This window comes from Elgaria multicarinata, chromosome 13 (genome assembly GCF_023053635.1).
Source record: "Elgaria multicarinata webbii isolate HBS135686 ecotype San Diego chromosome 13, rElgMul1.1.pri, whole genome shotgun sequence".
In the NCBI taxonomy this organism is placed as follows: domain Eukaryota; kingdom Metazoa; phylum Chordata; class Lepidosauria; order Squamata; family Anguidae; genus Elgaria; species Elgaria multicarinata.
This window is the reverse complement of record NC_086183.1, coordinates 21,896,870-21,923,420: the sequence shown is the minus strand read 5'-3', so window position 1 is coordinate 21,923,420 and position 26,551 is coordinate 21,896,870. Positions and strand designations below refer to the sequence as shown.

Here is a 26,551-nt window from a genome sequence, read left to right as displayed (position 1 = left end):
CATTGGGAAAGTCACGTGCCGGAACAATTCCAGAGAAGTATGAAGGGAAAGCGTTATGGGTCTTGCTCTGGTCCCAAAAGAGGGGAAGATGCTAAATCAGCCTTCCCCAACCTGTGCCATGCTAGCTGGGGATAATGGAAGTTTTCATTCAAAACGTCTGGAGGGAGCCAAATTGGGGAAGGTGGTAGTAATCATGGGCCAGCCAAAAGGGAAATGTGTCCTGTAACAACACCAAAAACCCCAAGCAGGGTAGGGCAGAGGTCCCAAATGCTGATGATGCCGTGATGCCCATGGGTACCTCCAATGGCATCTGCATGGCTCTCTGCTGCCTGCTCACTTAAAAGAAAATGTTAACAAACAATTTAAAATCATTAGGGTGCCAGGCTCTCCTGCCTATTATTATTATTATTATTATTATTATTATTATTATTATTATTATTATTTATATAGCGCCATCAATGTACATGGTGCTGTACAGAGTAAAACAATAAAATAGCAAAACCCTGCCACACAGGCTTACATTCTAATAAAACCATAATAAAACAATAAGGAGGGGAAGAGAATGCACCAAACAGGCACAGGGTAGAGTAAAACTAACAGTATAAAAGTCAGAACAAAATCAAGTTTTAAAAGCTTTAGAAAAAAGAAAAGTTTTTAGCTGAGCTTTAAAAGCTGCGATTGAACTTGTAGTTCTCAAATGTTCTGGAAGAGCGTTCCAGGCGTAAGGGGCAGCAGAAGAAAATGGATGAAGCCAAGCAAGGGAAGTATAGAATCATAGAATCATAGAGTAGCAGAATTGGAAGGGGCCTACTAGGCCATCGAGTCCAACCCCCTCCTCAATGCAAGAATCCTGTTCCTGAACCTGCTGCTGATCAGCTGTTCAGCGGGCAGGAAGAGAAAGCAAGGCAAGGTGGAAGAGGGGAGAGAAAGAGTGAGGCTAGAGGCTAGGAGGAGGAAGAAACAGCGAGGTAAAGAGGTTGTGGGCAGAAAGAGTGAGGCTGGAGGCTACAAGTGGAGAGAAACAGCAAGATAAAGGGGTGAGTGGAGAGAAAGAGCAAGGCTAGAGGCTAGGAAGTGAGAGAAAGGGAGAGGCCAGGGATGGAGAAGGGGGAGAACTAGAGAGTAAGAGGCTGGAGGTGATCAGTAGTGAGGCTAGAGGCTGGAGTGGAGAGAGAGAGAGAGAGAGAGAGAGAGAAGAGGAAAGGGCTGTGTGGATGGAAGAAGGCAGGGCAGGGCAAGAAGCAACTCTTTCCACTTTCCCCCCCCCACCTCTCACCCAGCCTCTAGCCTTGCTATTTCTCTCCACCCCACTCTTGACTATCCAGGCCCCCACAGCAGTGATTATATGACTAGCCACATTCTCCATGACCTGCACCTGGCGCTCTCCCAATGTGTTGGGGCACATTCCCATCATCCCCAGCCAGCGTGTTGGTTGGGGCGATGGGGGTTGTAGTCTAACACATCTGGAAGGCGCCAGGTGGAGGAAATGTGGAGTAAGGCTTGGTGTTCCCACCTCCATCCAATACTCACACTGCACATCCAGTGAGACAGATGTCTCGTTGTGCCCTTCTGGGTTCTCACAGTGGATCTTGTACTTGCCAGCATCGGCCCGGGTCACGTTCCAGATCTCCAGGGAGCCACCATCCCTCAAGTGGTACCGTGGTGAGCCCTCTGCAGCAGACACAGAGGCAAGGAAGCCCTAAGGCCAGCATTTCAAACAAGCATGGACTAGGAACAGGTGAGAACAGGAGGCCATGGGACCTGGAGGGCAGGCTGGTTCACATAGCCATTTCTGAACCAGAGGTGCTTTGCCTCAACGTCCCACCAATAGGGGAGCCCTGGAGGTTTCCCCTCCCCTCTCCCACCAATGCATGACAAGGCTAAGCTCTCGTCAGTGGAGACAGGTGGCTCCGATGTCCGTGGGGTGGTAAACCCGCTCTGGGCTTGAATCAGAACCAGCCAGAACTCTAAATGACCTATTCAAGGTGCTGAACACAACCCCCTAAATGGCTTCAACACATTGGATAGCTCTTTTAGAGCTCTGACTGAAACCCTGAGCAGATTCAGTGCTCCACTGCCTTCGGAGCCACCAGCCTCCACTGGGGCTGCTTAGCAGTAGATTAACTTCTTTTCCAATCCTCAAGCCGCTGTCTCTTGTTCTCACCCACTGCATGAAGCACTTCACCATGGTTCTCTCGGCTTCCTGGCACGCTGGAGCAGCAGGAAGGGAATGTGCGGGCTAGACCCACGGGCACTCGTGCCAAACTCGCCATCTACTCCTGTCACATTCAAAACCCTCTACGGTCTTGCTTCTCTCCACTTCTCTCTCTCTCTTGCTTCATATCTTGATACAAGTTTCAAACTTCCTGTTCTTCCACCCTCACCTGCCTAAAGGTCCCCTTAAACAACCCTGCTCTTTCTCCCTCGCTGCCCCTTATTTCTGGGAAAGACCATGGCTCAGTGGTAGAGAACCTGTTTTGCATGCAGAAAGTCCCAGGTTCGATCCCTGGCATCTCCAGTTGGACTGGGAAAATTCCTGCCTGAAACCCTGGGGAGCTGCTGCCAGTCAGTGGCAACAATATCGGTTTAGATATACTAATTCTCTGACTCAGCATAAGGTCTTGACCCTCTCTAAAACAGCAATGTGGTGCCACTTCTCACTTTTCCTTTCCTGGGAAACCTCCCTCCTTACCCCCTGCTGAAACTAAGAAGTTGGTGCAACTGAACTAGATGCATTGTTCTTCACCTATTCACCCTGACCTCCATCTTACTTTATTTATTTTTATTATTGCATTTATATCCTGCCTTTTTTTCCTGCAAGGAACCCAAGGTGGCGTACATAATAATCCTCCTCTCCATTTTATCCTCACAACAACAACCCTGTGAGGTGGGTTAGGATGAGAGTCTGTGACTGGCCCAAAGTCAGCCAGTGGGTTTCCATGGCTGAGTGGGGGCTAGAACCTGGATCTCCCGACTCCCAGTCCAACACTCTCGCCACTACACCACGCTGGCTCTAACCACTACACCACATCTTCCTCCCCTCCCTCTGCCACCTCCTTCATGTCGAATTTTAGGGGCCCAACAAGACAAGATGTTAAAGGCATCTTTGCATTTAATATGCACATTAAAAGAAAAACACGTATTTTAATACAAACACTCCAGGTGTAACAAACCTGCAATACAACACTAGGCCAGTTAGTTGCAAAAAATATAATAATTATAGGTACAGTTGCGTCAATTGGTTTACAATTATAATAAGCAGTCAGTCAGGATTTCAAAACAATTAGATCAGTTACACTGGTCTATTTCAAAATGACCATGAAGTCCTTTTTATTTTGTTTTCTACCTTGTCCTTTTTGTATTGTATCATTTTTAAAATCTGCAAATAACAGTCCTGGTTTGTATTTGGGAAGTGGGGAGGGGGGGCTAATACGGACTGGAATTGCAGCAAGGGCAATTTAACCCTTTCTTCCCCTGATGTGGTCCTGAAGGAAACTGCTCCTTCGAAGCTACTGTTTGGGCAGGGAGAAAATCTTCCATTGGGTACCAATGGGAGATTTCATCTCAATGCAAATAGCAGCTGCAGGTGCTCAGCAGGGGAGGAAAGGGTTTTACTTCCCTTCTCCACCTGTTGCATCCTGATCACTCCTTTACACACACACATGCACACACACACAGGCTCAGTTGAGGCAACACGTGAGTCAATGCAGTGTGAAAACTCCACTCAATGGTTGAGTTTTTAGGGGGTACGCCCCACACAACATGTACTAACTCCACCTTTGTGTGACTGTGGGCTACCATGGAATTGAGTAAAATCCATTGCGTTGTTTAACTGACAGTTCCTCCACCCTCTCTCCTTCCCCAATCCTCCTGATGGTATCCCATCAGCCATTGCTGCAAAAGAACCAATCCTGGCAGCTCTCCTAGAGCAGCACTTGCTCCTTTTGCTGCTCTTGCCAGGGAACTCTGTACAATGGGAAAAGTCAACGCAACACAATGGAAAACTCCATGGAGCCTGCCACACAACACGCTATGCAACGGTTGTGCAGGAATTCTCCTCTGCACAGCTTGGATATTCTGTGTGGAGCATTTTCCGGGGGGGAACTCCACCGTTGCGTGGAGTTTTCCCGCCAGACAACACATTTCTCAACAGTGGTGTAAAAACTCCACCGTGGAATTCTAAAACCACCGTTGAGAAATGGAGCCACACCCATGGATGCTATATTCATTTTTAAACTGTATGTTAAATGCAAAGATGCAATTAACCTCCTGTTTTGTTATGGCTCTTAGATGGGGACCTCTTTTTTTTTGTTTTTGGTTACTGTGTAAAACTGGATTATCATTAATGGAACATCATCATCATCATCATCATCATCATCATCATCATCATCATCATCCCTGTCCCTCTGTCTCTGCATCAATGGCCATGTCTACACCAGGCAGGCTATTGCACTATGAAAGCAGTATGAAACCGGTATATAAAAGGCAGGAGCCACACCAAGCAGGATATTGTACTATGAAAGTGTTATATGGGATGTGTACTGGGCCCCAACAGTTGTCAGCACACTTCAACACCACTATAAAGCAGTAGCGTGGCTCCTGCCATTTATTTATTTATTTATTTATTTATTTATTTATTTATTTATTTATTACATTTTTATACCGCCCAATAGCCGAAGCTCTCTGGGCGGTTCACAAAAATTAAAACCACAGTAAAACAATATATACCGCTTTCATAGTGCTTTCATAGTGCAATAGCCTGCTTGGTGTAGATGAGGTGTAGATGAGGCCAATACCTCGCCCTGCTCTAACCTGAACCCAGTTCTTGGAACCTCCCTCCAGGAACGCTGCAAGTCGTGGGACCCACCTGTCAAGAGTACCTCACCAAGGAAGCTCCAGCGATAGGTGATTTCGGGAGGGCTGGCAGTGACCAGCAGGGGCAGCAGGACAGCTTCATGCTCCACTGTTTGCACAGCAAGGGGCTGATCGCGGGAGAACTCTGGCGGAACTGCATCAAGCAAAGGCATAAAGGCATCTCAGAGGCACGGGCTTCCCACTCAGCCCCCATCATGCTCCTTGCAGCCACGGGGCCCCTGGTATGCCCCCATGGGAGGTGGCTGCAGGGCCATTACAAAGATCCAGGATTGCACGTGTTGAAAAGCACCCCCATCAGAACACCCCCAGAAGAAAGCACCACCTACATCTACCCTGGCTAGGAACACGAGCTACTAACCCTGCATTGAATCCAGCAGAAATTTGGCCCAATTGAATCAGCCGCAGCAATGAGGGCAGGACTATTGATGGGTCATTAAAAAAAGCACCTTTGAGAACAGCTTTCATCCTTCCAGTTTACAGCTGGCCTTAGGAGCAGGCGCACGCCACAGGGCTAATGCTGAAGAGGGTTTGGCCCTCAAAGCTGCCTGGATGGGACTCCGCCTGGGAATGATATGAAAGCCTCTTGGGGGTGGAGGGAGAATGGGGCAGAACTGCAATGAGTAAATGAAACCATGATGGGAGTCGTAGCCCAGCACACTGAGGGGTGGGGACCAGGTTGGGGAAAGCTATTCAGTAGAACAGGGGTCCCAAATGTGGCACCCATGGAGACATCTAAAGGCACCCATGAAGCTCTCCACTCCCTGCCCCTTTCAAAAATATACTGGGTTTTCTAAAAGGAAAAAAAAACCTTGGAAAACCTTGGTAAAACCTCAGACAATCCTTTTAATCTCCCTTTCTTGCCTCCCTATTTTCTATTCCCCTCATGATTCTTTAGCTCACAGTTTCTCCCCTCTTAGATTCTAGCCTTGCCCTTTCTCTACCCCTTTGCCTTGCTGCTTTCCCCTCCCAGCCTCCAGCCTTGCTCTTTCTCTACCCCTTTGCCTTCCTGTTTCCCCCTCTAAGCTCCAGCCTTGCTCTTTCTCTACCCTTTGCCTTGCTGCTTTCCCCTCCCAGCCTCCAGCCTTGCTCTTTCTCTGCCCCTTTGCCTTCCTGTTTCCCCCTCTAAGCTCTAGCCTTGCTCTTTCTCTACACCTTTGCCTTCCTGTTTCCCCCTCTAAGCTCCAGCCTTGCTCTTTCTTTACACCTTTGTCTTCCTGTTTCCACCTCTAAGCTCCAGCCTTGCTCTTTCTCTACCCCTTTGCCTTGCTGCTTTCCCCTCCCAGCCTCCAGCCTTGCTCTTTCTCTACACCTTTGCCTTCCTGTTTCCCCTACCAGCCTTCAGCCTTGCTCTTTCTCTCACCTCTATCCCTTTGCCTTACTATTTCCTCCTCCCTTCCAGCATCAACCCTCACGGTTTTTCTCCCTGCCGGCACTGCCACTTCTTTAGTTGACATTTGACTAGCCAGGCCCCCGTGGCATCCATTATGTGACCAGCCACATCCTCCACGGGAGCCATCTTGTGGCAGTGCCCCCGGCAGTTTCTCAAATTCCCAAATGTGCCCAGGGGCCAAAAAGGTTGGGGACTCCTGCAATAGGACCTCCACATTCAGAGGGAGTAGCCAGTGAAGAGCAGCTGCTGAGCAGCAAGAGCAGGAGAGAGCTGCAGCCTTGATGCCCTGCTCCTGGGCTTCCATGAAACATCTGGTTGGCCACTGCAGCTTCTGGGCTCCCCATAAATATCTGGTTGGCCGCTGTGGCTTTTGGGCTTCCCAGAAACATCTGGTTGGCCACTGTGGTTTCTTGGCTACCCAGAAATATCTGGTCTACCACGATGGTGTGAGGAACAAGATGCTGCACTAGATGGACCCGTGATCTGATCCTGAAGGATTCTTCTCTTACTCACATAGGACAGTGAGTTGGTAGAAGGTATTCACACCTTCAGAGAGGACGGCACTGTACGCGTGACATTCCACCCTCTTCCCATGATCTTCAGACGATACCACCAGAGTTACCCTCTCTGAAGTAGAGAAACCCCCATACTCTGCTTTCTTCTGCCCTAGGTTAGTGCCTTTCAACCTGAATGAGAAGCAATGACAAAACAAAGAAAGCATCAACAACAATCCTTAGCGTTTATGCATAACAGGGGCGGGGAACCTATGGCTGTCCAGATGTTGCTGGATTCCAACTCCCATCATCCCTGTCTATAGGCCATGCTCTCTGTTGATAGTTGGGATCCAACAACATCTGAGGGCCATGGGTTCCCCACCCCTGATGTAGAACTTTGGCATGGTCAAAGCCCTTCTCACACATTCCCTGAGTAATCCTGGCACTTTGGGCCAGAGTGGTGCAGTGGTTAGAGCAGGCTTCCCCAGCTCAATCCTCTCCAGATATTTTGGAATCCAACTTCCATCAGCCCCAGCCAGTAGGGTCAATGGCCAGGAATGCTGGGAGCTGGAATCCAAACATCTGGAGGGCACCAAGTTGGGGAAGGTTAAAGAGACTAAGGAGACTCCATTTCAAATCCCCAGGAAACCATGAATCTCACTGGGTGAGCTTGGATCACCCATTCTCTCGGCCAACCTAGCCTGCCTCACTGGGGTGTTGTGAAGATGAAATGGGAGGGGAGGAACCATATATGTAGGCCTGTTTGAGCTCCTTGGAGGACATTAATGTAAGAAATTAAGTAATTGTCACATTCCCTTCCCTTCTTGCAGATACAGAGCACTGAGGCCAATGAATTAGAGAACTCCTGGATCATAGCTTCATCCAGGAGCCACTCCGCACCTTGGATAGCTCCTTTAGAGTTCTTACTGGTTCCGACTGAAACCTGGAGAGAATCCATTGCCCCACTGACATTGGAGCCACCAACCTCCACTGAAGGATATGGAGAACAGTTTGCTATGGAAAATAAATGGAACCTCCACATTCAAGGGCATTATACCTCTGAATACCAGATACTGGGGATGAGAAACAGCAGGGAGGTTTATTGCCTCCCTGGTCCCAGCTGGCTGGCTGGCTGGCTGTTGTCAAAAACAGGATGCTAGAAGGGATGGAATTTTGATCCAAGCCGGCCATATTCAGCTCTTACGTTGTTATGAAAGCCTGCAGCTGGGGAAATCAACGGCCTGTGGGGTCAGGATTGAGGGACACTGATGGTGATTTATAGTGACAACTGAGAACAGTGTGTTTTTGAAACGTTTTCATATTGGCTTATTTGAAGCAAATAGATTTTGCACCCAGAAAAAAAAAATGATTATGATATGGTGGGGTAGATGCATATCCAACAATCCCAAAAGGGGATAAAAAAAAACAGCTGTGAAAAAGCCAAAACCAAACAGAAACAACAACAACAGCAGCAGCAAAGACAGATGCATCAAGGCACTGTTCCCAATGTGGAATTAAAACTCCTTGGTGTGTGTCAGAAGCAAGACAGTTTTAAGGAGCCATTCGGGCATTTTCGGAGAAACTACAAATTTCCCTTGATAAAGAGACTTTCTCAAAATGCTTCGGGAACAGTGCGTTCATGCAGCTGCCACTTTTTTCCTTTTCTTTTTCTTTTGTTTTATTCACCATGGTTGAAGCCATGGTTTAAGGTGTCTTCTGAGCACAGCACAGCTTTCTGGCTTAACCGCTGTGGTTAAAGCCATGGTTTAAGGCGTCTTCTGAACGGGGCATTAGGAGAGGCATTTCAACCTTTTCGAATGGGAAAACCCTGCTCGAAAGTTAGAAAAGCACCAAAATGACTGGCAGCTTGGGGAAAGGGGTGGGGAAGGGTGTAGCCATCTGGGGACCATGGAGGGCCACATTTAGCCTGCCGGCCTGAAGTTCAACACCCCTGCTGTGCAGTCAAGGGATACATGCAGGGGAGATTTGATCGGCTGCATCTCATTCATTTGTCACCATGGACTACAGTGTACCAGATTCAGCAAACAGAGTAGCCCTCTCCCAGTGAATTGGGGTGACCTGGGTGAGTGTAGAGGGGTCACCCTTCAGTTTTTCTGCCCTGGGTACCAAAAATGTCTTGGGCTGGCCATGGCAGGAATTGTCAAAGGCCTATGAAGACGGATAAAGAACATTAAATGAAGCTTGTGCAGGACTGACATTGGGAGTGAGGTTACATCTCTTACTTTTTTCCATCTTTGAGCCAAGTGAGGGTGGCAGGAGGGTGGCTGCTCCCTGATTTACAGTTCAGGGTCACTGACTGGCCGTGTCTCATTTCCTTGTCCGTTGTCGTAATCGTTGCATGTAGAGGTGGGACTATGGAAAGAAAGGGCAATAAGAAAGCAGCAGATGACTCAAGTTCAAATTTCATTGCCCCCTCCCAAATCTACCCTCGCCATCCCTTCTGTATTTATCTCCCATCATCCCATGGGGCTGAGCTTCAGGGAGGAAAGAACCTGTGGTACAGTCCTCCCAGGAATGTACCACTTCAAAATACAGAAGGGGGAAATCACTTGATTCTAGGCTTCACCCATGTCACAGATCCTTTGCAAGTAGACAGCTATCATGACAGGGAGAGGGGGTCTATAGCATAATCTTCCCTGACATGCTTGTTTTCCGACTGCGGTGTTGTAGGCTGAGCCCTAGCAAAGCATACTGGTAAAGTTCTGCCATTCAGGTTAGTTCACATGAGAGCAGCACCATGGACAGCTCACGCTGACCTCAGGCTGAATAAAAGGCACTAGCTATGTGCAGAGGTCACAAGAAAGTTGTGTCATCCCCCTCCAGCCCCCTAATTCAGTGATTTGGCATTTAGCCTGATTTCACTTGGAGCAATTTGGGGTCCATCTGCTTTGACTCAGGTGGGAATCTGAATCTTGATTCGGAAATCCCAATCTACATGCTTTCATAGAATCATAGAATAGTAGAGTTGGAAGGGACCTATAAGGCCATCGAGTCCAACCCCTTGCTCAATGCAGGAATCCACCTTAAAGCATCCCTGACAGATGGTTGTCCAGCTGCCTCTTGAATGCTTCTAGTGTGGGAGAGCCCACCACCTCCCTAGGTAACTGGTTCCATCGTTGTACTGCTCTAACAGTCAGAAAGTTTTTCCTGATGGACAGCCGGAATCTGGCTTCCTGTAACTTGAGCCCGTTATTCCGTGTCCTGCACTCTTGGAGGATCAAGAAGAGATCCTGGCCCTCCTCTGTGTGACAACCTTTTAAGTATTTGAAGAGTGCGTCGATTGACCAAATCAACCTCAGCTATAGCTTTTCATATGTTTGTTCGATGTGGGTGAAATTTGTAAACAAAGAAAACTTGGGTGCAGAAATGATGCCTGTCAAAAAAAATTAGACAAATGGGTGCAGGTGGGTGTGCTACATGCCTTTAAAATATGATTTATTTATTGTTTTAAAAAGGGGAAATCTGATCACTTTCTTCTTACTGGAAGAATCGGATGGAATTTGCAAGGATAGTTGCCCCTGCCAAGTTTCAAATAAACCTGCCAAGTTTCAAATAAACCTGCCAAGTTTCAAATAAGCCTGCCAAGTATGATCTCCCACTTGCATTCCAAAATGGTACAGTCCTTGGAGGGTGGGACCATGTGCTTTTTCTCAATATGGAGAGTCTGCAGTAACATATATACATATATAATTTCTGAGAAATTAAACAGTTTATATATTATATGTGGGGGTGTCAGTGGAGGTTGGTGGCTCCAATTTCAGTGGGGCAGTGAATCCATTCTGGGGTTTAGTCAGAACCAATCAGAAGTCTATCCAACCTTATCCACAAAATAGGATAAGGAACTGGAACTGGACCCCAGGCATGGTGGAGAGGTGCCTGGCTGCTGCTTCCTCCCTCACTGGTGGCCTCTGCAGGGACAGTTGATGCTGTTATCTTCATACATTAACCAGACTGAGGGGGCTTGACATTATAATAGAAACATTGATTAAGGGCACAGTCCTATGCATGTTAGGCATAAAAATGTCCTACAACTCTCAGCAGTGCTGGCTGAGGAATGCTGGAAGTTATGGTTGTGCTTTTATATTGTATTTTGTGCTTTTATATTGTGCTTTTATATTGTATTTTATATCATGTTTTTAAACTGTTTGTGTTATACTTTGAATGGTTTTAATTTTTGTGAACTGCCCAGAGAACTTCGGCTATTGGGCAGTATAAAAATGCAATAAATAAATAAATAAATAACTCTAAAGGAGCTAACTGAGGTTCTGAACCCTTTCCCCAAAATAGGTTCAGCACCTTGGACAGCTTCTTCAAAGTCTTGCTGGTTCTGACTGAAACCTGAAATGGATTCGCAGCATCACTGAAATTGAAGCTACCAGCCTCTACTGAAGTGTGGATGTACACACACACCCCTTAAACCACAGCTTTAACCATGGTGAATAAAGCAAAAAGCCTTATTCACTGTGGTTAAAGCTGTGGTTTATTGTGTCTTCTGAATGGGCCCAGAGAGAGAGAGAGAGAGAGAGAGATTTCTCTCAGTATCCTTTCTTATTTTACACTCATTCATTTCTCACCTCAGACACATCCTTCATTCACAGCATGGCTGGGTTCAGAGGTTGGTGGACCTATTTTAGTGGGGCATTGAATCCGCTCTGGGTTTCAGTCAGAACTATAAACGAGCTATCAAATGTGCTGCACCCAGGGCCGGTGCTACCATAAAGGACACTCAGGTGGCCGCCTAGAGCGCCAAGGTAAGGGGGGCGCCGAATGCCACATCCGGAAGCCGCTTTCCCACAGTGGCTCTGAGGGCGGCTTCCGGGTGCACTGTTCCGAAGCTGCCTGCCTGCCCCAGCGTCCTGGCTTCATTTCGGCTCAGCACTCACCCAGCCAAAGCGAAGCGACGCCCGCCCGCCCGCCCCCACTCCAGCGTCCTGGCTTCTCTTCGGCTGGGTGGGCGTCGAAGTGAAGCCAGGACGCTGGGGTGGGGGGGCGGGCGGGTGGCTTCGGAATGGCATGCCCGGTCGGAAGTCACTCTGGGAGAGCGACTTCCAAGCACGCCATTCCGAAGCCGCCCACCCGCTCTTCCACCCCAGTGTCCTGGCTTCGCTTCGGCTAGGTGGGTGAGATGGCATCCTGTACCCAGGTATGCCGGGGTGGGTGTGGGTGGGTGAAAGCAGCTCACCTGCCTAGGGTGCAAAATAGTCTAGCACCCAATTTGGGCTAGCATTCAGCACTTCAGATAACTTCTTTAAAGTTCTCACTGGTTCTGACTGAAACGCAGAAAGGATGCATGGCCCCACTGAAATCGGAGCCACCAGCCTCCACTGGTGGGATGAATGTCTCTGCATCTCTGTGTCGGGGCTTACACTGGACGTGGAGAAGGGTGTACGCAGTGAGCGCGGAGCTTCTGGAAGAGCCAGTGGCATTGCAACGGTAGGTGGCCATGTTGTCGCTGGGGGTAGTGGTCAGCATCAACTCCTTGGAAACAATATTCCCTGCCGACCCTGAAGTTATTCCATCTCTTACTGTCTTGATCTCCTGTAGAAAGAATCCAGATTGTAATGAAGGCCATGGAAAGACAGAAACCTGCTTCTGGTCTTCTGTGTTGACATTAGCAGGCTTAGATCTAGAAAATCAGCATGTGGGTTTTGGGGGTGGGACTGAGACACAGAGACTGGCAGCATGCAAGGTGATAAGAGGCAGTTCATTGACATTTATTATTATTATTATTATTATTATTATTATTATTATTATTATTATTATTATCTCTCTTTTCTCACTCATGGCGGTTTTTCTGAATGGACATGATAGGCTTTACCAAGTCATGCTGTCTTTTACTGATTCAGGAATGTCCTGACAATTGAGCTTGTTTTAATTATGATCACTTTCTGGGTGTTGGTGTGGATGCATGTTGGTAGACTAATTGTAACCTTCTGTTGCCACAGTTCTTTAACTTCCATGGCCAGCGGTGTATATTCTTCTCTCTTTCCCTCTTCTTTTATTAGTATTTCGTTTTGGTAGCACCCCATAGCCAGAGCTCTCTGGGAAGTTTACGGCAATTACATCTGTGAACTATGTTATTCCTGGGTACAGCCTCCTTAAGAGCACTTTGTACCAAAACGAAGGTTCAGGGTAGACACACTTTTAGACCACCCCATGTGCATTGAATTCCGTCTGCCTGCGACACCTATTTGGGAAAATAGAGATCTTAGGATCCCAATAATCAGAACTGGGAGACTGGCAATAGTTTCGTTTGGTTTTCAGAGAACTGAAGGCAATTTGAAAGGGAGTTTGCTGCTTGCAATGTGTGCACAAGCAGAGTTCAGGGTTGTTTTATTTCAAAAACATGCAAACCCCATTTGACCATCAGCAGAAATGGAAGCTTTAAAAAATGTGTGGATACCATAGGAAATAATCAGAGAAAGATCCTTGTTGGGGGCACTTAGGGTATTGCCAGTGGAGGCTGGTGACTCTGATGTCAGCGAGGCAGTGAATTCATTCTGGGTTTCAGTCAGAACTCAAAAGGAGCTATCCATGGAGAGTCCACACTTTGGATAGCTCCTTTAGAGTTCTGACTGGTTCTGACTGAAACCCAGAGAGGATTCACCAACCCACTGACGTCGGAGCCACCAGCCTCCACAGGGGCCTTTGATTTGATCGAACATGGCTGTTCTTACATTCCTATGAGCAGGAATTACATGAGTTCCAGTTGTCCCTATTTCCTGGTGCTTATCCCTATTTTTGCCTGATGCCTGGTTGAGATTTTGTTGATGTGACTCTATCAGAAGGCTGCTTTGAGGAGGAAGAGTTAGAGGCCCCAGTGCCATGGATAGCTCTGACTGAAATCCAGAGAGGATTCCACACTCCACCGACATCAGAGCCACAGAGCCTCCACTGGGCATTGCTCTGATGCCAGCCAGAACCCAGGGTCCTCCATTTGTGTCCCATCCTCCATCTCCCATTCCTTGATCCTACAGAAGCAGTCATTCTCACTCCTCACTCACTTGCCTGCCCAGGCAGGGCTTCAGAAGTCCACTCTGTCCAGGAGAGAGCTTCTGCTCCACACGGGTTCCTGAGGCTCCTCCTGTGGAAGAGCATGTCACCTACAGAACAAGAAAAATGACACCTTGTGCTCTAATGCAAAAATTGCCTCCAGGGAGAATGTCCTGGATGAATGCTCAGCAATTCCCCCACCCACCCAGGCACCTTTACTGGGATTGGTTAAATAGATGTCCCCACAGCGAATCAGGGCACAGCTGTTGGTTGCTGAATGGCCCATTTGTGAAGGATGCTCTCAATCAATTCTGCTGCTGCGTTTATCAAACTTCAGTACCTGTTTCTGCGGCTCATTTCTCAGAGATGCAGTGATTGATGGACCGCTCCATCCCTGATGATGGGCGAATGGATGACACTTCATGGAGAAGATATATGGAAGTTTACACTGTCAAGCAACCTTCCCCCACCTGGTGCCCTCCAGATGTGTTGGACTGCAATCCCCATCATCCTGGCCAGAGCAGCCATAGACTCTGCTTGCTGAGGACCATGGGAGTTGTAGTCTGACACATCTGGAGGAAACCAGGTTAGGAAAGGCTGCTGAAGCACTTTTGCACACAATCAGGTTTCCCCTTGCAGTTTGCATGTTTTCCAACGGGATTCCTGCCACCCGCTCCCCTTTTGAGTGAAATTTGCTGTGTTCTTTGTTGCATGATTGTGTTACACACAACAAAAAATACAGCATTCAGCTTCATTGGATCCCAGGTTCTAGTATTATGAGAGAGAGAAAGAGAGAGAGAGAGAGAGAGAGAGAGAGAGAGAGAGAGAGAGAGAGAGAGAGAGAGAGAGAGAGAGAGAGTTCTCCTTATCCATTTTCTCCACATCATGCATAATTGTATACATCTCTGTCTTGACCCTCCCCCAATCCACTTACTTGCACTTTAAAAAAAGAAGAAGCTAAAATAGCCCCAAACACTGTAACCTTTCCTCATAGGGGTGTTGCTCCTGCCCCTTGACCATTTTTGTTACCCGCACAAGATGACACTGTCTGAAGCCAAAACTAGAAGCTCTGCCCCAATCACATATAAAGCTTAGGTTGGGGTGGTGCTGGGGGTGATCAAAAGGGGCATGTGGGTGAATAGCACTGAGTCCATCCCCTGCCTACAGTTTATTTTATCTACATGTTTACTTTTATCCCAGCCATGCTCAGAGAAAAGATTGGCAGAAGCTAGTGGCTTCTATTTGAGTGGGGCAGTGAATCTGCTAAGTCAGAACTCTGAAAGAGCTAACCAAAGTGCTAAACCCTATTCCCAGGTCTAACTGGTTCTGACTAAGACCCAGAATGGGTTCACTGCCCCACTGAAATAGGAGCCACCAGCCTTCACCGGAATAGATCCTGGAGTGGGAACGGACCACAGGAAGGTAGGCTTCAGGCAGGGGGAAGGTTCAGCATCTCTTATCCATGCACCCTTTTTGCTCTTTAAAAATTGGAGCCTCGCCCTTGCTTTAGAGATGATGGAAGCTCACCTGTATTTAAAAAGATGACTCAACTGCTCCCACATTTAGTTTGACCCTGAGTGGCTTAAGGGATGGCTCAACCACCTGTCATGGGCCTCCATCTGCTTCTGGAATAGAACAGCCTTGCCTGCCACCCAATAACAAAACACAAGGATGTCCCATTCCTCCGGGGACCAGCAAAGTTAACATTGGATGGATTTTGGAACTGAACCAGAGCACTCAGTCCAGCTGTCACTAAGACATCTACTTTTGGCTTTAGGTAATGTAGTTTTGGGAGGGAAACAAAAACGCGAATATACCCGTACACTGCGCTCAACATCTAAGGTCCTCCTCCGGGTGCCTACTCCGAGAGAGGCTCGGAGTGTGGCAACAAGGGATAGGGCCTTTTCAGTGGTGGCCCCCAGACTGTGGAATGATCTCCCTGATGAGGCTCGCCTGGCGCCAACGCTGCTATCCTTCCGGCGCCAGGTTAAGACTTTCCTCTTTGCCCAGGCATATGGCGGCCCATCCTAATTACCCACATGTTTAGTTTTTAATCGGTTTTTAATTGCTTTATGTGTGTATGTTCTGTGTTTTAGAGTTTTAAATTTTGTATACTTGTTTTTACCTCAATTTTAGAATTTCTGTAAACCGCCCAGAGAGCCCTGGCTATGGGAGCGGTATAAGTTTAATAAATAAATAAAATAAATAAATAAAAATGCTCGAGCAACACCCCTATGAGGTTAGGTTACAATGCTCGGGTTCAGATCCCAGAGTCCTTGCCATCCCTGACGGAGGTAGAGCACACGCTTGAATTGCAAAAGGCCCCAGGTTCAACCTCCAGGATCTCCAAGTCATATTCCTGCCTGAAACCCTAGAGAACCTCAACCAGTCACGGTTGACAATGGGATAAATGGACCCATGGTGTGACTCCATATAAGGCAGCTTCCTAGGTTCCTGGGGCAACTCAGGCGAAGGAATGCAATGCAATGCTCAGGCACCTTGTACCACTCAAGGCGAGGTGGAGGGTACCCGCCACTGGCAAAACAGGCAAGCTTGACTGCGGTGCCTGCTCGAAAGTATGTTTCCGGGGGTGGCACGTCAATCCAGATTTTCTGAGGTGGATCTGCACGACAACAACAACAAAAAGGAGCAAGAATAGAAGCAGGGGAATAAGCATGAATGGATCCAAACATTTCACCTCCGTACTGCTGCTGGTGTCGCACCCACCCATTCTCAACACCATTCTTATACTCACATGTTACTCTGAGGGTAACTGTAGCACTCTTGGTGTACATGATGGCTTCATTGAAGGCCTCACAGATCAAGGACAGTCCATTGTCCTCTCGGTGCACAGTGTATGTCAGATTAGAAACAGTGATCATCCCTTGGTTAGCTCCCTGCAAAAAGAAACCATTCCTTACCCAGCAATTCTAACTTTGCCAAGATTTTTTTAAAAAAACCCAGATATAAACAAACAGTTTCCAATTTGAGGCCCTTTCCCACAACCTAGGACCCTAAGATCATCCATGAGGGCCCTATTTCTCCATAGCCCATGACCCTAAAATCTTCCTTATAGCTCTTACTTCCCCACAGTTCTGGACTATAAACTCTTGCAGGGTGGGGGATCCATTTCCCCACATCCCTAGACCCCAAAATCTTCACCGTAATGACCCTGACCCTGGGCATCAGACAGGATTCTGACACAGAGGAGGAGGAACCAGCCGGATCAGGAAGACAAACAGTGGAAGCCATGGAAGTGCTGAACCCAGAGCCAGGTTCCAACACCAGGCCAGAGTCTGTCATCTAGGACTGGAGTTCCTTGAGCAAGAGCCCCCCCCAAACTGGGACTCCCAGAGATGGTACTAAATAAATTAGCATGGTGGTACAATTCCTGGACATGTCTCCTGCGCAAGGGCTGTGCTACAGCACAGCTGTGCTCCTTTATAGCTCCCATTCACTTCAATGAGGTTGAGGATGTCCTGGCAAATTGTACTCCATGGGACAAATCTTTCTCTCTCCCACTCTGTCCTCCCAAGCACCACTGCCCATGGCAGTCCCCTCACCCTCCCTCGTAGCTGTGTGGGCTTCTGGTCTTGCATACCTCTGACACTGTGACCTCGGTGGCATTGAGCTCCCTCCAACCCAGCCACCAGCGCAGCAGCACAGGTGGGTTGCTGGTGGAAGTGGAACAAGACATGGAGATCTCCCTCTTTTCTTGGGCGCTGCTTGACCCAATTATTTTCACCTGTTCAGGGGGAACTGCCATCCAGAAATAAGGAGGGTGGGGAGAGATAAGAACATAAGAAGTGCCCTGATGCTGGATCAGACCAAGAGTCCATCTAGTCCAGCACTCTGTTCACACAGTGGCCAACCAGCTGTCACCCCACAAGCAGGACACGGTGCAACAGCACCCTCCCACCCATGTTCCCCAGCAACAGGTGCACACAGGCTTACTGCCTCGGATACTGGAGGCAGCACATAGCCAACAGGACTAGTAACCATTGATATCCTTCTTCTCCAGGAATTTATCTAACCCCCTTTGAAAGCCATCCAAATTGGTGGCCATCACCTCAACTTGTGGTAGTGAATTCCATAGTTTAACTATGCACTGTGTAAAGAAGTACTTCCATTTATCTGTCCTGAATCTCCCACCAATCACCTTCATGGGATAGCCCCATTGGGTTATAGTCTTATGGGAGAGATCAGTCACCCAGCGTGAAACCTTCACCATCACAACAGAATGAGATGTGCCCGTTTATGTTTTCAAAATGTACAGGGTGCCTTTCTCCCCCACAAGGGAAACAAATTTGTTTTCTTAAATGGGCTTAAAGACAAAGAGCTGGTACAGTGTGTCTGTCCTTTGTGAAGGGAACCAAGTTGTGTGTGTTTTTACGGACCCAATGCATCTAGAACATAGAACATAAGAAGAGCCATGCTGGATCAGACCAAGGGTCCGTCTAGTCCAGTGCTGTGTTCACACAGTGGCCAACCAGCTATTGACTAGGGACCCACAAGCAGGACACAGGTGCAACAGCATTCTCCTGCCCATGTTCCCCAACAACTGGTGAATATAGAGTTACTGTCTAAATAAACCGGGATGTAAGAACCCATCTGCAGGAAGGGAAAAGAAAAACCACTCTTTTCTCCACCCACCCCCACACCTACTCACATCCTTTCATTCTAGCAAGTGGGTTCAATTTTAGTTATGCCAGTAAACATTCTGGCTAGCTGGCCACTCTAACATAGCTGTTTGCACAAAGGAACCATTATGTGCAGGAAGAGAAACAGGAAGGAGAAATGGAGGCATGTGTCAGGGGAAGAAACTTGGAGCTCGACTTTCGTCTTAGGCATGAGAGGAAGGAAGGACACCAGCGCAGGAGAAGGAGAAGAACCACACAGATGTGGTTTTGGCAGGAAGCGTTCCGAAACTTACAGACCACAGGCAGAACGATGCTAGCCTGCAGGGGGAGCGTCAAGACTCTGTTCAAAGCCTGGCAGCTCACAGTCGCCATGTTGTCTTCTGCTGTGATGCTCAGAGCCAGGGAACTGCGGGACAATTGGCTGGTATCGTCCGTTTCCCAGTTCGTGGAAATGACTTCACCATTCTGTAAGGCACAAGACCTTGGCTGAGAGGCAGGGGGTGGAGCCTGAAAGCTTAAGGATAGGACCTGTCCAATCCAGAGCTGGGGTTGTAGGGATAGGGGAGGAGTTCAGAACAAACACTCCAATGAACCAAACAACGCTGCACAGTAAGTGGCTTTTTCTTCTTCTTCTTTTTTTGCAAAACATATAAGCCTGGATAATTAAATTGAATTATTACTCAGTCACATCAATAATGGACAATCAGTGGGTTTTCAAGCTCAACAATATCAGTAAATGTCTGACAATCAATCACAACAAAAAGTTGTATCTGGCAGTTTACAGTTATACCTGGCAGGCTAACAAAAAAAAAGATATAATTGCAGGCTACAAAAAAGATATAATTGCAATTTACTCCAGACCCCCCGTGAAATTCCATTTCAACTACAGGAAGTCTTTCCTCGGGTATTCAGGTAGACATAACTCAGAGCAGATTTATAACTCAAAACAATTTGCAAAGTCTGATAATGTTGGAAGGCAAGCTAACATTCCCGAATGACTGAATTATCAGCCATCTGCTGGTTGGTAAAGAAAGGGTAGCCTATTGAGCTACGGGAGGAGATAGGGGAGGAGCCTAGAAGTACCAGGTAGGGTGGCCGTGTGTCCAACTTTACCATGGACAGTCCTTATGTTTGAAGGCATCCTCTATTTCAGCCTTCCCCAACCTGGGGCCCTCCAAAATTGAGTACTACAGTTCCCACCTTTCTCGACCGTTGACCATGTTGGCTGGGGCTGATGGGAGTTGAAGTCCAAAACTTCTGGAGGGCACCAGGTTGGGAAAGGCCCATTAACCGTTAGCAGGAGCTGGACAGCGGACTGAGCAGGTGAACCCCAGTCTCCTGATCACAGTTTTCCCCACTGTGATGAGATGCATTGCATTTCTATTTAAATGACAGTATTTTTTTTCTAAATTTGTGTCTATACATATCAATTAGCATGTGCAATTTTCTATGCCATTATGGGTACTCTTTTGTCCTCTGTTTTGGCAATGCTGAAGTGGCCACCCTAGAGCCAAGTAGGAGCAGAGAAGGGCACGTGGCCAGTCTCAGGCACCTGGCTGGCCCTAAGGCAGCATGGCTTTGCTTGGTGCCTCAGGATAGAGCCTTGTGCATATGGGTGAAGAGCAAACAGCAAAAGCTCAGAACAAAAGTAGCAAATTGCATTGGCTGGCTCTGTTTCCGAGCCCAAGTCAAGGGGCTGGTTTTAACCTATAAAGCCTTACATGGCTTGGAAATACCTCTCTTGACTTGAACATACTGGGACACTACACTCAACATCTGAGGCCTCCATCCATAAGCCACCTCCAAGGGAGGCTTGCAAAGTGGCAGCAAGAAATGGGGCCTTCTCAGTGGTGCCTCTCCCCGATTATGGAATGAGCTCCCCATTGAGGCCTGCCTAGTGTTGAGACTGTCATCTTTTCAACACCAGCTAAAGACCACCCACTACTCCCAGACATTTAATGGTATATGATGAGGCACCTATGTCTGCTGTTTTAGAACACATCTATTAGGGAATACATTGCTCATTGGTCCATCTCAGTGGAGGATGGTGTGTGTCCTAATTCAATGAAGCAGTAAATCCACTCTTGAGTTTCACTCAGAATTAGTCACAACGCTAAAGAAGCTATCCAAAGTGCTGAATCCTCTTCCCAAAGTGGGTTCAGAACCTTAGATAGTTCTAAGGTGGACAGCAACTGCCTAACAAAGGCCATTTCAAACCATGCGTGGACCACAATACATAGACCTGCCCTTCATTGCTCAGTGTTCACAGGATGTTCACAGGATGTTCATGAACATTCTAACTGATGAGGGTGGAGGGCAAATTGACAGGATCAAGGTATTGCTGCAAAGAAAATGAAAAGGAAGAAAAAATCGGCAAGAAGGTTGCAAAGCCAAGAGGCTGAAGGCCAGAAAGCTAGAGGGGAAGAGGACTCAATAGAGCCAAGAAGCCAACAGAAGGCAGTGTGGCTGATTTTTTGTAAACCACCCAGAGAGCTTCGGCTATTGGGCGGTACAAAAATGCAATAAATAAATAAATAAATAAATAAATAAATAAATAAGGTAGTTGTACAGAGGAGACACTGAGCCAAGGAATGGGGGAGAAGGCAAAGGATTGAAAGAAAGGCAGAACAGATTGAGGAAAACAGAAAGGAACTGAGAAGAGAAAACTTTGACACCAGGACAGGAAGGAGTGTGTTATTATTGGTGAAGCAGCTGGGGAATTGTTGGCAAAGGACCCAAGGGGTCGGAGAGCCCAAGGAACTGGTGTGGATGTTTCATACAGCATGTTTTCTATGAAACAGGCTCCAAAACACTGGATTCTCATTGGCTGTTAATAGAATAATTGCCACCAGGGGACGCTTACGGCGAAGCTATAGAAGGCTGTCACAGAAATGTCAGAGCAAAGATTACGGAGCAGGGAGGAGGGCTCCGCTGTGCAAGGTCGCAAGCTTTGAGAATGACCTTCGCAAAATGGTGCACACCACAAAATGTCTCTCTTCTCCCCAGAGCACAATGAGAGGAAACCCCTAATCGGCACACAAGTCAGTAATAAACAGGCTTTAACTTGTTCTCTTCTCCCAACAGGGCCCATGTGAGCAAACAGCCCTCACAGTGTTGGCTCCAAATTTGGGAGAGGCGTTCTTGGTGTGTCCCCCCCACACACACAGCTGAATGAGCCCACCACTAGGGTGACCAACTGTCAGGATTTCCCCGGATTTGTCCTGGTTTTGTTCTTTCCATGGTGTCAGGGGGGATTTTCTATAATTTTCAATAATGTCCTGGAATGACACACCTTCCTCTTTAAGGCTGCCATTAGAATGGCAGGAGGGAATGACATGCTTTCTTGAGGCACATCATTCTCCCACCCCGAGCTCCAATTGAGGTCTTAAAGGGGAATGTGGGTCATTTGTGGACATTATAGAAAAGGCCCCAATTGGAGTGGATGGTGGTGGTGCAGAATGAAATCCTTTCCCTTCCTCCACTCCAATCGGGTTCTTTAAGGTGGCGGGGGAATAACGTACTTTCTGCAGGACTCAGAAAGCTGCTTCCCCCCACACACACTAGGTGTCCTCTTTTTTGGTTTCCCAAATATGGTCACCCTACCCACCACTTGCCATTATCACCGCTGCTACCTGTTCACTTGCCATCTCCCTCTGGACCCAATCCCCCCACCCCACCCCACCCGAAAAAGAGGGCAATGAAAGTGCAGGCTGCTGCTGCTGCTCTATGATCATACCACTGCTTATACACCTGGAGAGGGCAGGTGAAGGGGCCAGAACAAAAATCCAGGAGGGAGAGGAGGAAGAAGGCCAGGAAGCTCTGGAGCACACAGTGGGGGGGCACCAGGGTGTGGGCCTTGGCAAGAGCCCGACAATGCCGACTTCTTGACCCCAGCCTGAGCCTTCAGTTCCTTGCTTCCTTGTCTCTGCTCCATGTGGATACTTCTTCTCTCAACTCCTCTGCTTGCTTTTAGAATCGCAACTCAAGACTGGTTCTTAATCGCTCAAGACACCCCCATGAGGTCTCTTTCCCAGGTGAATCTCCCAATGCATTTTTATTCGAGAGTAGGCTCAGGGCGAATGTAAAAACTGGTAGGGAAATGCAGTAAAATGAGTGCTGCTGTACAAAAACCCGTCTACAAGAGATGACAAAGGGCCTTTGTGTATAACAATGAGCAATAACTTAGCAGCCCAAACAGACAATACTTTAAATGGTGGGTCCGGCAGCTACATCGTTTGGTCGATTTTACTCTAGAGTGGGCATAGGGCCCTGTATCCAGATGGCGGGGTAGGAGGGGGGTTACGATATGGAGGGGAGGGGGCTGAGCCTACTCTAGAGTAAAAAGGGAAAGAACACACACGTTTAAAGCAATGTCTGTTTTGGCCCCTCGCGGCCAGGTGATCAAGCTCAGGGCAGTATCCAACAATGCAATTTCATGTAAACTCAAAAGCGCTGCTGAATCTTTCAGTTGTGCCTTCCACTTGCACAACCCATTGTGCAACTGGTCGCACTAAAGCTTGTGCAAGTATAATGCACAGTGGGTTGCACTCAAGCAAAATGTGCACCCGTTAAGGTTACAGTTTTCTCTATAAATACCCCCAAAGCAGCTATAGATATCAGGAGCAACCTAACTCTGCCTGTTCTCTCTTGAGGCCTGTGAGTCTTTTTATTATTTTAGCAGACATTTGGTGAACTCAGTAGATTTGGGTGCTGTTTATTATCATTACTGTTTGCCAGCTTTGTTGTTGTGTTTCGCGATTTTATCTGACTGTTTTGTTTTTCGATATCGTATGCTACTCTTTCGACATCGAAAAAGCAGCCTATAAAGATTTTAAATATATACATATATTTTATGCAGAAAAATGAAACAGGTAAGTAATACAATATCTGAAAAGGGGGAGGGCAAACCTCTCCATGTTAATCAACATCCCCAAGTTCTCCAGCTCACCTTCAGCCATTGCAGCGTAGCCAGGGGGTTGCCACTTAAAGAAATGCAGGTCAGTTTGAGGTTCTCTTTGGCTTTTACCGCAGGGCCGTTATATCCCTTGATGACGGGCGGCTGGGGCGGGACTGTCAAAGAGAGCAAAAAGGGGTTCATAGGTCGTGCAAGTTGCCAACCTCCTGGCAAGGTGTGCATTGTGCTTGGAAAGCTTAACTTGTATACCATGAGCCAGGTACATTGCCTGGTCCCCTAGATTGAATCATCAAATTTTAGAGTTGGAAGGGACCCTTGGAGATCATCTTGTCCAACCCCCTGCTCAATGCAGCAGGAGATGCAATACATGCAAGCACAGCATCCTTGACAGATGTCCAACAGCTTCTGCTTAGAAACCTCCAGTGAAAGAGAGCCCACCATCTCCCAAGGCAGCCTGCTCTACTGTAGAACCACTGCAAGGAAGCAGGATTTGGAGTAAACCTTAGGAGAAATGGGGGGATCTACACTACTGCTTTTAAAGCACTTTAAAGCACTTTGAAAACGTTTTGAAAACTGTATATGCAGTGTGTCCTTGGCCCCAGCAGTTGTCAAAGCTGTTATAAAGTGCTTTAAAGCACTTTAAAGCACTAGTGTAGATCCCCCCCATGTTTACCCCAAATCTGCTTCCTTGTAGTTTCCACCCGATAGAGAAAGGCTATATATGTCAACCCCCACAGTCCAAAGGTTCCAAATGGAATCCCTCCAACAAGGAACCCCCCTTTGAATTTGGTGGGTCTGCCCTTTTATTGACAGATACAGTCCAGCAGAGAGACTGAAGCTACTTTCTCTCTCTTTGTTGCATGGTGTCAATCCATGTCAGATGCAGTTTTGCAGGACAAGGCTTGTAACTACCAATTGGAGAAGATGACAGCGGTCCCCAATCATTTTGGGCATATGGGCACATTGGGTACTGTGGGCACCACCGCAAAATGGCTCCCACAGAGGATATGGCCTGGCAGGTCAAAAAGATGTCGGGGGAGAGGAAGATAGCAAGGCTAGAGGCTGGGTGGGAGGGGAAAATAGCTAGGCAAAGGAGTAGAAGGGAGAGAAAGAGAAAGTCTAGTAGCTGGGAGCAGGGAGGGAAAGAGCAAAGTCTAGTAGCTGGGAGCAGGGAGGGAAAGAGAAAGTCTAGTAGCTGGGAGCAGGGAGGGAAAGAGCAAAGTCTAGTAGCTGGGAGCAGGGAGGGAAAGAGCAAAGTTGGAGGGTGGGAGGGAAGGAGGGAAGCAGCAAGGCAGTGGGGGAGAGAAAGAGGCTCAGAGGAAGGAGAACCTGGTGCCCTGCTGTTTTTCAAGGTTTGTAGCACAAATAAAGTTTTGAAGAGGGCAGGGGGTGGAAAACTTCATGGCTGCCATTGCAGATATCCACAGTAGTGAAGCACGACCAGGCACCCTGTTGGGAAGCCCTGCTCTAAGATGCCTACTTTTCATGCAAATCAATGGAGGGATTCGAATTACAAGCTTTATGTGTTAAGCCAATAGTCAGACCGAGAAAGATGTTGGGTCGGATCAGGCAATGCCTCTCCTCAATCCATCCTATAACTAGGTAAGGGAGCAAGAGCTAGTGTGGTGCAGTGGCTAAAGTGTTGGTCTGGAAGTTGGGAAGTCCGGGTTCTAGTCCCCACTTGCCCATGGAAACCCACTGGATGACTTTGGGCCAGTCAAAGACTCTCACCCCAACATACCTCACAGGGTTGTTGTGAGGATAAAATGTAGAGGAGGGGGATTATGTACACCGCCTTGGGTTCCTTGGACGACAAAAGGCAGGATATAAATCCATCCATACATAAAATAAAAAAGGGTGTGCCTGCCCATCCAGCAAGTAGCAGCCCATAACTTTTCAATATGCATATTGAATCTGTATAGCTCTAGATCTCATGGTTCGTTAGCAGATTTGATCCAGGAAATTGACCTGGTGAAATTGGCCTACACACATCAGATTTTTTTTACCCTTGAAGGCTATCTTTGAATTTTACAGCCCCTTGTGAACAGCTGAGGGATGGTGGAACCCAGGCTGAGACAGCAGGTGGGAAAGGAGAGCAGGAACACCCTCGCCACCCTCCCCACCTATGGGCCAAATTAGGGTGTAGGTATTGTCCAATCCAGCAGATTGAAACACTTCATGACCCCCACAGGGTCGTCTGGCTGCAAGGAGGAAATTTCTCTAAAGCTGATAGCAGTGGAAGAAAGCTGACCTGGATCTACCAGCAGATCCTGACACAAATTGTTTTAATGATAGCAAGAAACTTTCGCCTCCTGTCCAACACCCATCCCCCTCCGAAAGCAAAAAACAGCCATTTACAATCCCTGATCTATAGTAACTCAGGGGGATATTTGCACTTGCATATATATATATATAGGTCACCCCAGGCCTAAACTATATACTCTGTTAAATATGTAGCATGCAGCAATTCCTCACCCTTTTGTTTTCCTTTGTGTAAGAGTGCAGGGCCCCCAATCTGGATTGGGCCCACTGCATGCAGGTAACCCCTCAAATTCATGCCCCTCCACCCACCCTCCCATTGGAGGGGAGCAATGGAGAGGGAGGTTGGGCACTAATTGAGGAGGGTTGTTTTCCCGAGTTTTCGAGGGGGCTTTTTTGGTGGGGAAAGTGGCTGGGTGGGAAGGTATAAACCTCCTCCACCTGCATGTGGTGGTCCAGATCAGGGCCTCACATGCTTACACTAAAGTAAACCAAAGGGTGAAGATTAGCTGCACACTGCGTCTTCAGCATAGTGTGTAGTCTAGCCCCCAGCATGTCTAGTCCCTGAGCCATCACTTTGCATCTTGCTTGAGGCGATGGGCTTTGGTGGGTGGCATCTGGGGGACAGAGAGAGAAGTAGATTCCGCAAGTCTGAAGTCTGTCTTCACCTACTCTAAAGCACTCACAGGGTACCCAGAACAAAGTTAAAATCATCAAAATAAGAAGATAAAAGCGATGCTGGGGGAGGAAACGCAAGGCTTCCGCTTTGAATAGCAGACACTGATCCACAGAGGAGATCAAAAGCAAACGCATCCAATCAAACAGGCTGTTTCCAAGGCCGGCTACGCTCTTCCCCAACCTGGTGCTTTGGCTATGCTTGCTGGGGCTGATAGGAGTTGTAGTGCAATCTAACTCGAGGACGCTGGGGGCTGTCTTCATGACAACACATTGGCGACTCAAGCCC

General features: G+C 47.8%; 1 protein-coding gene across 1 annotated transcript in view; it reads right to left on the bottom strand.

The window, feature by feature from the left end:
- Positions 1-26,551, bottom strand: part of NPHS1 (NPHS1 adhesion molecule, nephrin) — a 48,236-nt gene that overhangs the window by 14,186 nt on the left and 7,499 nt on the right. Inside the window, exons 7-17 of the mRNA XM_063140598.1 lie at positions 23,362-23,483; positions 18,707-18,878; positions 17,375-17,532; positions 16,529-16,670; positions 16,272-16,396; positions 13,785-13,883; positions 12,147-12,318; positions 9,003-9,132; positions 6,779-6,951; positions 4,868-5,008; positions 1,531-1,671 (exon numbers count right to left, since the gene is read on the bottom strand). Coding sequence (XP_062996668.1) covers positions 1,531-1,671; positions 4,868-5,008; positions 6,779-6,951; positions 9,003-9,132; positions 12,147-12,318; positions 13,785-13,883; positions 16,272-16,396; positions 16,529-16,670; positions 17,375-17,532; positions 18,707-18,878; positions 23,362-23,483 — 1,575 coding nt within the window. The remainder of the gene's footprint in view (positions 1-1,530; positions 1,672-4,867; positions 5,009-6,778; positions 6,952-9,002; positions 9,133-12,146; positions 12,319-13,784; positions 13,884-16,271; positions 16,397-16,528; positions 16,671-17,374; positions 17,533-18,706; positions 18,879-23,361; positions 23,484-26,551) is intronic.